The sequence below is a fragment of the Ailuropoda melanoleuca genome, chromosome 14 (genome assembly GCF_002007445.2).
Source record: "Ailuropoda melanoleuca isolate Jingjing chromosome 14, ASM200744v2, whole genome shotgun sequence".
Lineage (NCBI taxonomy): Eukaryota > Metazoa > Chordata > Mammalia > Carnivora > Ursidae > Ailuropoda > Ailuropoda melanoleuca.
This window is the reverse complement of record NC_048231.1, coordinates 88,137,368-88,148,545: the sequence shown is the minus strand read 5'-3', so window position 1 is coordinate 88,148,545 and position 11,178 is coordinate 88,137,368. Positions and strand designations below refer to the sequence as shown.

The following is an 11,178-nucleotide window of genomic DNA, read 5'->3' as shown; positions in this document are numbered from 1 at the left end:
TACCTTCCATTGGCAAAGGGCTATGCGGGAGATAAAGCCACGGGTGATATATCTCTAACATATCTATTTGTAAAGTCAGCAAAGTGAACCCATGGCAGCTACAAGTCATGATAGAAAGCCTTCCTCTAAGTGACTGGCTGAGCTTGATAAAAGTGGGTGAGCCTAAAGCATTGTATATTCTTGATGAGTTAAGAGGAAAGTCAGGAGTCATTTCTGTGAATGAAGAAGTTTATGCATTTCTTATTTTTATCCAGGCCTGAATATTATAACATATTCTTTCATAAAGCATTCTCTGCTCATCCAGCTGGCAATGTTCTTTTCCTTTTCTCAACCACTATGGTATGTTATCTATAGTTCTACTATGGCACTTACCACGTTTTACCTTGTACTATTAGCTTTTGTAGAAGTGTCTTATCTCCCCTTTGATGTCCCTGGAAGAAAGGAGTTTCAAAGCATTATCACAGTATCTTGTACATATTAAATGCATAGTAAATGCTCTAGGATAGTAGACAAGTAGTATCAAATAATGGTTCTCAAAATATGGACTCCTTGCATCAGCTACCCTGGATGCCTGCTAAAATTCAGATTCCTGGGCCACGCACCAGCACTACTGAATCAGAATTTCTGGGTGTGACACCAGAAACTCACATTTTTAATGAGCTCCCTGCAGTTCAAGACCTATGGATTTCAAGATGTGACAGTTACAGTAAGATGTGAGATGATAAATAGGTTTCATCCTGACTGCTGACTCTGGTAGTGGGTGGGGTTGAATGGAATTCTGAGGCTGAGGCTAAATAGACCCTGGGAAACTGTGTCCTCTAAGAGTGATCCTCACTGAGTGAGGGATTGGGTGGAGAGAGTTTATGTACAGTGTATTCTGCATTTCTCATTAAATTCATCTCAGGAATGGAGAAAGTGTATCATCCTTTTAAAAATAATCACAAGTCATCCTTGCAGAAATTTAATGTTAAGTTTTTTTCTAAAATTTTCATGGAAATTCCAGTAAATGGGGTTTTCAGTGTGGTATATACAAACCAAGGGAAAAAAAATAACATTTTTTGGGAAAATTTCATCCACTAAAAGCTTATTTTACTTAATGATATTAAACATTACCTAAATTTCTGCAAATATTAACTGTGAATATTAATTTTGTTTTAGTTACTACTAATAGGGTAAGGAAGAAACTTGGGCCTTCATTGTAGAATTTTTGTGTAGCACTTTTTCCCCCAGCGACACCTTCTTTCTTTCTTATTATTATTATATATACTATGAACAGGGACAACAATTTCCATCTGGCCTCCAAATTGTGTAATTGTGTTCCTGGGCTTCAGTTTTCACCCTTAAAACTAATGACTCTCGAATCTGCAACTTTAGCCTTTTTCTTTCGTCCAGACTCAACCTTCCTACTATCTGCTATACTCCTTACCTAGATGTCCTACTGGCATCTTAACTCAGTTCAAAAAGCCACAAGATTGAAATATTTGCACTATCCTAGACTCCTTCCTCTGTCATCGCTCCAAATTGGTCCAATTGGCCCCTAAATCCTGTAATTTTTAGCTGCTAGCTGTTTCTCAAATATATCATGTCCTCTTCATTTCCACTTTAGCTGCTCCCATAACTGACTTCCTGGATTACTACAGTAACCTAAACTTGTTTCACTGCCTTCCAGCCTCCTCACTGCTACCTCAGGGCTGTTTCTAAAGACACTTTTTTTGTAATTAAAAAAAAAAAATGCCCTGCAGTGATTGCTCCATTGCATTCATGTTAAAATACAAATCTCTTAGCTAGTCCTGATCAGACCTCTACCTTCCTCTTCAGTTTCATCTCCCCAGCTAATTCCAAAAGCAAATCATTTGTCACGTAGCCTGACACTTAAAAGAACACACTGGTGTTAGACTACCTCAGATTGAATGCTGATTTGATCTCTTACGAGGTGTGTGAACTAGGGAAAATTAGTCAATCCTTGAAATAATAGAACCAACTTCACAGGGTTGTTGTGAGGATTAAATGAGCTAATATACACAAGTAGCACATATCTTGTCTAGCGCATAATTTGTTAGCTATTATTATTATTATTATTACTATTAGCAGCAGCACAGCAGCCCTCCCAAACCGCGAATCGGTACTGCTGGTTCTTCTGCCTGTAACACTCCTGTCTCCTTTCACCGTCTGGCTCTCTTCTGTCAAGATTCAGCTCAGGGGCCACAATTGCTAGCAAGTTTACCCTGCCCCATCCTCCCGTCTCATTTGTCCCCCCCCACCCCGTTTCCTTTGCAAACTTGTTATTTTAACTATTGCTGGAGTCTATCACTAGACTGTGTTTCTAAAGGAAGGATGGTGCTTTCTTTTTTTTAAGGCACAACTTAAAGACAGGTGCATGACATTTTGTGGACGAGTGCACGGAGAGCACCCTTGTATGATGAGATCCGTAGATCAATGTACCGAAAGTCTGTCTAGTGGGATGATCTGCCCCAAATATGAGACAAAGTACTTCTCCAGCACTTCCATGGAGAGGGGGTTAAAACCTTAGCCACGAATCTCGAGGAAAAAGGGGCTCCATTTTGACCTTCCCACCCCAGGAAACTGGGTAGAACACAAGAGTCTTGGAAGCTCGGAGGAACACAGGAACGTCAGAGCGGCAAACCACATCTGAGCTCGTGACTGCTACTCTTCTGCGCCTGCGCCGCTCCAGCCGGAGAGGAGTTCCTCAGTCGAGGGTGGAGCCAGGGGTCGCGTTTTAGGATTGGGCGGTGGGAGTCAAAACGGACGACGCGGAAATGACGCCAACGTGCGCAAGCGCCAGCGGCCCTGTCGCGCGGTGGCTGCTGGGTGCCGCACGGCTTTCCTTCCCTCGCTCTCCCCTCCCCTCCCCCTTCCCGTCCCCACCCCCTCGGCCGCTCCGCTCCCTGGCGTGACTCGGCACTGAGAGTCCCGGAGAAGACGGCGCGGTCGCCACCTCCTGTGTTCAGGCCTCGGCCTTTCTGAGCCTCTCCCCTTCCTCTCCCGGGTCGTCTTCAGTTTTGAAGCCGGTGGCGTCGCGGCCGCCCTGCCGGGCTGAGAATGGTGGGAGTGAAGCCGGTCGGGAGCGACCCAGATTTCCAGCCGGAGCTGAGCGGCGCGGGCTCCAGACTCGCCGTGGTCAAGTTCACCATGCGAGGGTGAGGCCCGGCGCGAGCCCTGTGGGCCCTGTGTGTCCGTCCCTGCTTTCCCTTCACTTTTTCCGGGTCCCGACTCCCTTGCGGTCTCCTACTCCGGAATGTCCGGCGCTGGCCGCAGCCCCAGACCGCTGCCCAGTTAGGCCTCAGCTCTTGGGTGTGAGCCTCCGTTTGTGCACAAGGGAGTCTCTGGAGGGCACGGAGGCCTGGCCATCCGCATTCCCTAGCCTAGGAGATCGCCTCCCGTCCCTTCTGAATCCTTGGACGAGCCCTGGACTTGGGGGTGGCCCACTTTTCTTCCTTCTAGTCTGTGGGAGTCTTCCTACAGCCGCCCCTGCTTTCGCCTGTCCCATTCGTTTCGGGGAGCCAGCTGTCACTTGCATTTTAGAAATCCTAAAATCTTAATTTACCGAACACTTTGGCTTTCTTCGTTGCGTGCATTTAAAACCTTTAGAAAATTTAGATGGGTCTATCCAACTAATCCACGTAGTGTTTAGTTCCTAGGCTCATTTAATGCATTTTAAATTAATGTTGGGTCCGGGTGCTTTTTGATTTTTTTAATGGTTTTGTTATTCATTTGGTTAGTAACTTTGTAATTTAGTCTCTCTTATGTTTGCGACTGGATCTGATCACAGAAATTAAGAGTGAGCATATATACAATGTAGATATCTAAACATCCGGGTTTGGCTAAATAGACTCCATTTTTTACTTGATGGTTTAAGGGGACAGGGATCTTGAAAGATGCTTAACTGGCTTTGGTAAATCTCAACATAATTTATTGGTCGCAGAGCAGGTGGATTTTCTATTTTGAGTGTGCAGTGTACCTGTGTGAGAGTGACATGTTGGAACTAGGCCTTCAAAACCAAGATTTCAGCGACTGTATTTACTGACCTTCGCTTGTGTATGTCAGTGCCTTCTAATTTAGAAAGGATTAAAGGTCTGCATTTGATTTATCTTAACCCCTGGAGTTATTTACACTTAAACTAACCTGGAGAAATCTATAGGTATCACTATTTATGTAACACATTTAATTGTCCAGGTGACTATATAAACATAAGGCAGTATTTTGAATCAGGGTAAAAAGTGATTGATGGCTATTGAATATGATTCAATAAATGTTGAGTGTATAAGTGGTGGCATTAGGATTAGATAGTTTTAGTGCTTGGGGGATGCGGATAGAGATGAAAACAATTAAGGACTTATTCCTGCACCAATCTCTCTTACATAGAATTGAAAAGGAACAGTGTATTGGATTTTCTAGGTTGGCGTAGAGTACCAGTTTGACACGTGGACTTTCACATTTACTAAATTGAAGAAGATAAAAATTTTATTTTAAGGACACGTCTAAAGGGAATGTCAAAATTCTATAAATGTGCCCTCCCAGCTTTCGCAATTTTGTAATGTCTGTATTTTTAATATGGAGGGATACCTGTACATTTGCTAAGTACCTCGGCCAAAGTTGGAATAGAGATGATTTTAACAATGAATCTCATTTTTATTTCACTTTTCTAATTCTATCCTGTGGGAGTGTATAGATTTTCATCCCCCAATAAAATACTCTTTTTCCCTTACCATAGCAGAACAGATGACAGACAGTGATAAATAACTTATTAATTGAAGTGAGGAAAGTGGGGAAACTTTGATATTAAGGAAACTTTTCCATTAACAATGAGGCAACATTTAACCGTAAACAATTGCAGACATTGGTAAAGCACTGTGTTATTTACTTTTAAAAAGGTATTTTGATGCAATGAAAATTTAATTTTTTTTTTTGAAAAACTGAGCGCAAAGAAAAGGAATTTAGAGAATTTTTAAGTTCAAAAGCATGTTTGTAGATAACATCTGTAAATCTGGTAAGATTATATTTGCCTTAATTTCTTTAACATTTTGTCCATTAGTATTCCTACACAAACTATGTCAGTGTGATCCCGCTGGGGTAACTGGGCATCAGTATAAGACCCTCAAACAACTATATCCAGTAGATCATGTAGGAAACCTCTTAGATCAAAGTTAAGGTCTCATTTTAGGCCAAGAACATAGTTTTCTCCAGCAGCTGTTTCTTTTCCAACTCTCTTTGAGTGTGTTATTCCTTTTTTTCCACTTCAATGTTATACCTAACCTATTAATTTTAATAAAATGTTATGCAGATTGTCACTGTTCTGTTTAAGAATCTTCAGTGGCTCTCCAGTATTTTCAGTTTTTTGTTGTTTTTTTTTTAATATGGAACGCTTCACAAATTTGCATGTCATCCTTGCATAGGGGCCATGCTAATCTCTGTATCATTCCAGTTTTAGTAATATGTGCTGCCAAAGCGAGCACTCAGTTTTTTAATTGTAGTAAAATATATGTAACATGAAATTTACCATTTTAGCCCTTTTTAAATGTATAATTCAGTGGCATTAAGTACATTCACAGTATTGTACCAACATCATCACTATTTCCTAGAATTTTTTTCATTATCTCAGATAAAAGCATTAACCAGTAACTACCCATTAAACAAAAACTCCCAATACCCCCCAGCCTCCCACCCCTGGTAACTTCTTTCTGTCTTTATGAATTTGCCTATTCTTGATCCTCATGTAAGTGGAATTACATAATATTTGTCCTTTGGTTTCTGGCTTATTTCAGTTAGCATGTTTTCAAGGTTTATCCATGTTGCAGCATGTGTCAGAATTTCCTTTTTCAAGCTAAATAATATTTCATTGTATGTATACACCATATGTTGCTTATTCATCTATTGATGGACATTTGGGTTGTTTCCACCTTTTGGCTATTGTAATATTGATGTCAGCGTTGGTGTACAAGGATTTCTTTGAGTCCCTGCTTTCATTTCTTTCGGGTATATACCTGGGAGTGGAATGTGGTTGCACCATTTTGCACCAGCATTCCCACCAGCAGCGCAGGAGAGTTCTAATTTTCCACATACCTGCCAACACTTTTTGTATTTTCATAGCCATCCTAAATGGGTGTGAAGTGGTCTGGTGGTTTTGGTTTGCATTTCCTTCATTTATCTTCCTTGGAGAAATGTCTCTTCAAGTCCTTAGCTCATTTTGAATGACTTTGGTTTTTTGTTACTGAGTTGTAGGAGTTCTTTATATATTTTGGATATTCCTTATTTGATATATGAGTTATAAATATTTTCTCCCACTGGTTTCCTTTCACTTCCTTGATAGTGTACTTTGATGCGCAAGTCTTTAAATTTTGGTGAAGTCCGATTTATCTTTTGTTGCTTGTGCTTTTAGCGTCATATCCCAGAAATCATTGTCAAATCCAGTGTCATGAAGATTTAACCCCTATGTTTTCATTAAATAATTTTGTGACTTTAGTTTTCAAGTTTAGGTCTTTTGCCCATTTTGAGTTAATTTTTGTATATGGTGTAAAGGTCCACCTTCATTCTTTTGTATGTCGATACCCAGTTTTCCCAGCACCATTTGTTGAAAAAAGTGTCTTTGCCCCAGTGGATGGTCTTGGCACCCTTCTCCAGTATTTTTTTTTTCTTTTAACAATTAAAACAGTCAACATTTACATATTATTTCCTTTGTAAGAGACTTGTTTAAACCTTTATATTGACTTACTCAATACTCAAAATAATCTTTGAAATTATCCCCATTTTACAAATGAAGTTGTTGAGTCACAGGTTAAGTAACTTAAGGTCCCATTGCTGAATGCAGTTTGCATTGTAAAGTGGTGTCCTTGTTCTTCCCAGCCTAAGTAGAAAGGAAATGCAAGTTCATCTCTGTATTGCACAGAGCTTGCATTTTAAAATAAATTTTGCCTTGAATTATTTAGTTACAGCTGCTTGCAAACTAATCTTATGACTTAGGACAGTTCAGTTCACTCTCTCACATTCTTTTCCCTACCTGTAAAATGGAAATAATAACATGCAACCTAACAGTATTGTTTAGGGAGTGAAATTATTTATCAGAATTATATACTGTGGTAAGTTGTTTTTGTAACTGTTATCTCCAAACTGTTACTCATTTTAGATATACTCAAATACATTTAGTGATTATAAGCAGTAAAACTTAGTATGAGTGATTTTTTTAAATTGAAGTATACTTGGCATACAATATTTTATTAATTTCAGAGTACAACATAGTGATTTAAGTTATATACTTTACAAAATGCTCAGCATGAAAAGTATAGTTACCATCTTTCACCATATATAGTTATTACAGTGTTATTGACCATATTGTGTATGCTGTACTTTTCATCCCCATGACTTCTTTTTTTTTTTTATAACTTGAAGTTTGTACCTCTTGGTCCCTTCACCAGTCCCCTCCCCTCTACCACCAGTTTGTTTTCTGTATATATGAGTCTGTTTCTGGTTTTTTCATTTGTGCATTTGTTTAGATTCCACATGTAAGTGAAATTATATGGAGTATGAATGATTTTTATCTTGAATTTATGAATGTATCATTTTTATACACGTATTTACCATACATTCAGTTTTGTTAAAGCAGCTCCTACTTTGTATCTGGTTGGGTGTTGCTGTTACCACCTGGAAAGAATGTTAGTGTATATTAGGATATTGAGTTCTAATGGTTATGGTAGCTTGTCCAAATAGCACATCATACATATTTTTATATATATGATATTAATTATATGGTGCGCTATTGCTGCGGACTGAATTACAGAGATAGCAACCTCAGTAGTCCATAGGGACCAGGCAGATAATGAGAGAGGTAGGTAGCTTTAAGAAAACTAGCGCATGGTGAGGCCTCAGAGAACATAGAGAACTTTTCTTAAAAGTGTATATTTTAATTGAAGTATGACATGTATGCAAAAATGTACACAAATCATTTGTATATACTTTGATAAGTTTTTTTTTATTTTAAAGATTTTATTTATTTATTTGACAGAGATAGAGACAGCCAGAGAGAGAGGAAACACAAGCGGGGGGAGTGGGAGAGGAAGAAGCAGGCTTCCAGTGAAGGAGCCTGTTGTGGGGCTCGATCCCAGAACACCGGGATCACGCCCTGAGCCGAAGGCAGACGCTTAACGACTGAGCCACCCAGGCGCCCCCATACTTTGATAAGTTTTAACCAGGTAGATCAAGAATCTACCCCCCTCTTTTGCTGCTACACTTTCTTCTCCTCATTATTGAATTCTAACACTACAGATTAGTTTTGCCTGGATTTGAACGTCACAAAATGGTATCTATTTGGATTTTTTAAAAGAGCGTGTAAATAGTTTTAATCTTGGCAATTAATTTAGAAATAACAAAAAGCAGTGTGTAGGCCTCTGTTTGGGGGTTTTTGGAATAGCTGTTAAGAGTTGGGTTTTGTGATCAAATTCTAGCACTATACTTCATTGTTCTTGACTTTGAAATGAGGAATTGTAGGGCTTAAATGAATTTAAGGGTTTTGTAAATCGTATAACATACGGTAAATGCTCAATGAATGCTAACCATTTCGTGTTATTAATAGGACCAATTATGATTATTCCTGCCCTAATTAAAATATAATTAATCTAGACATTACCTACTTTAAAGTTGTGCCCTACAGAAAAATAGACTTTTAAAATGTCTCTTCAGAAAGCACATACGTTTTCCTTACCATTTATCAGCAATGTGTTTACACACGTTATTGCTCAAAGCAGAGCACTGACTACTTTAGCAAATAGTGAAGAGCGGCAAGTTCATAAAGTAGGATGTATTTATATTATGACTGTAAGCAAAAAATCGTACTTATGAACCTAACTTGGTGCTTTCAAAGAAAGCTGATCTTGGATTGGATTGGATTAGGAGTTAATTGTTCTGTTGTGGCCCTGCCATTGACTAGAGTGTCTGATCTTGGGCAGGTCAGTTAACCTTTCTGCTCTTCAGTTCTTACTTACCAATAATTGCATTAGGTTAGGTCAGTTTTAAAGTTTTAGTTTTGTGGGTTTGGTTCTTTATGTATTGCGGAAAGCTAGAGAGTTGTCTGCTGTGTTCTTTTTCTCAAAAAGCATAAGTCAGAATCCTTCTCACATATCCGTTTTATACATTAGATTTAATAGGTAACTTTTCTGTCAGAGAGGTTCGGAGGTAGAAAAAGAACTCTTTTTTTTTCTTTTTTAAACCTCTGGGCTAGATGATCTCTGGTCACTTTTACAAGTTCAGAGGCTCTGTGACAGTATGTTATTTAAGGGCTGTGAATCAAGGGTTGCACAAGAGAAAAATGTGGTTCTGAAATTCAGGCATGTTTGGGGCGCCTGGGTGGCACAGCGGTTAAGTGCCTGCCTTCGGCTCAGGGCGTGATCCTGGCGGTATGGGATCGAGCCCCACATCGGGCTCCTCTGCTATGAACCTGCTTCTTCCTCTCCCACTCCCCCTGCTTGTGTTCCCTCTCTCACTGACTGTCTCTATCTCTGTCGAATAAATAAATAAAATCTTTAAAAAAAAATTTGAAATTCAGGCATGTTTGGGCCATAGTATTTTAAAGATTTATTTATTTGAGGAGGGGGGTGGGGGCAGAGGGTGAGGGAGAAAGAGTCTCAAGCAGACTCTGCGCTGAATGTGGAGACTGACGTGGGGCTCAGTCTGATGACCCTGAGATTATGACCTGAGCCAAAACCAAGAGCTGGACACTTAACTGACTGCGCCACCCAGGTGTCCCTGGGGCATAATACTTTAGATGTGAGAAAGATGCTAGAGAGTCTAGTTCCTTCTCATTTTATATGGAGAAATCAGGGGACTTGCTCATGAGCTCAGCTAATAATGGAAATTTAAGTTTATTCTTAAATGCTCACGTTAAGCAGGCAAACATCTTAAAATAACTGATCAATTCATTTGAATGATTATAGCGTGAAAGTATGCTGCTTTGTTTATTTGTGCTTCTATGTTCTAGGACTTATTTTGATTTTTGACTAAAGTTACAACCTGTGATGGCTAACTAAAATTAAACAGAGGATCTAGATAAGGGTAAAGTTTGAAAGGGAACAGTTGTCTTAGTACAGTTATTTTAGCTACAAGAAATGTTTTTGTTTTTTTTAAACTTGTTAGCTTATACATGTCTGGTGAATAGAGTGATGGTGGTCAGTATGATGTGGAAGTTGTGTTGGTTCGTATTCTATTTTTCCTAGGTAGTGAGGAACAGAAATGGAACTAGAACCTTTAGCAGGAAGGAGAAAAACCCTCAGCCAGATAGGCAAGCTCCCTTCCATGTTTGTTGTAAGAGAGTTACTACAGTTTAACACGAGCACTTGCACCCGGCGCTTGTTCCCTAGAGGGCCTCATTGTCGGGTTTGCACTTCCTCCCGCAGCCCCATGGCTCAGAGCTCCGCTTCTACCTGGATTGTCATGGCACCTGAAATAGGCAAACTTCCATTGTTTTTATTCATTTTAAATATTCCCTGAAGTAGTCTCTAGGTCTGAGCCACCTGCCCGATGGTCCAAGTATTTCCTGAGTACGTTACTGTTTTTTCTTAGGGTTATTTTTACAAAGTTGTATCGGTTTAAACGATTTGCCTCAGTCCGATTTTTCCCATATGTGTTATTTTGAATGCATGCTTTTGCAGAAGGGAGATTTTTTTTCAGGAGTGAGTATGTTGTGGTGTAGCATAAATAGCTGTGCTTCATTTGGGACACTTGTTTAAATGCAATTAATGTTAAATTCTCTAGTCTCAAGTTATTTAATATTTTAAAATAAATGTACCTGTTCATCCTAAAAAAAAAAAGAATACAGAAGTATGAATAATTTAAAAAGTCTCCCCTAAACTCTCTTCCTTTTCCAGTCCTACTTTGCAGAAGTAATTAACTGATTATTGTGGGACACACCTAATGTGTGTATGTATACACATCTTTATAACGTATAATAGAGAATTTTATTATGAGACTTGGTTTTCTTTTAAACGATACACATTTATAAATTATCCGTATCCCCTGTTATGAATGTGTCATAACATTTTAAACTATTTTTCTATTGATTGCCATTTAGATTGTTTCTAATTTTTTTACTGTTATAAACATTGCATTGAACTTTGTTATACATATTGTGAAAATGAGTATTAAGGTAGGATGGATGTATAGAAATAAGATTGT

General features: G+C 39.0%; 1 protein-coding gene and 1 non-coding gene across 3 annotated transcripts in view; one reads left to right on the top strand and one right to left on the bottom strand.

Moving 5' to 3' along the window:
• The first annotated feature begins 2,855 nt into the window (after positions 1–2,855).
• The window catches only part of TXNL1 (thioredoxin like 1), a 32,706-nt gene continuing 24,383 nt past the window's right edge, over positions 2,856–11,178 (top strand). The window contains exon 1 of one of the 2 annotated variants that reach the window (XM_034642536.1): positions 2,856–3,158. In XM_034642536.1, the coding sequence (XP_034498427.1) occupies positions 3,061–3,158 (98 nt within the window). In that variant the 5' untranslated portion in view covers positions 2,856–3,060. The remainder of the gene's footprint in view (positions 3,159–11,178) is intronic. The other variant, XM_002920257.4, reaches the window with a different exon arrangement.
• Positions 5,370–5,474, bottom strand: LOC117796248. Its single transcript, XR_004620613.1, has one exon. It is a non-coding gene; the product is annotated as a U6 spliceosomal RNA (small nuclear RNA).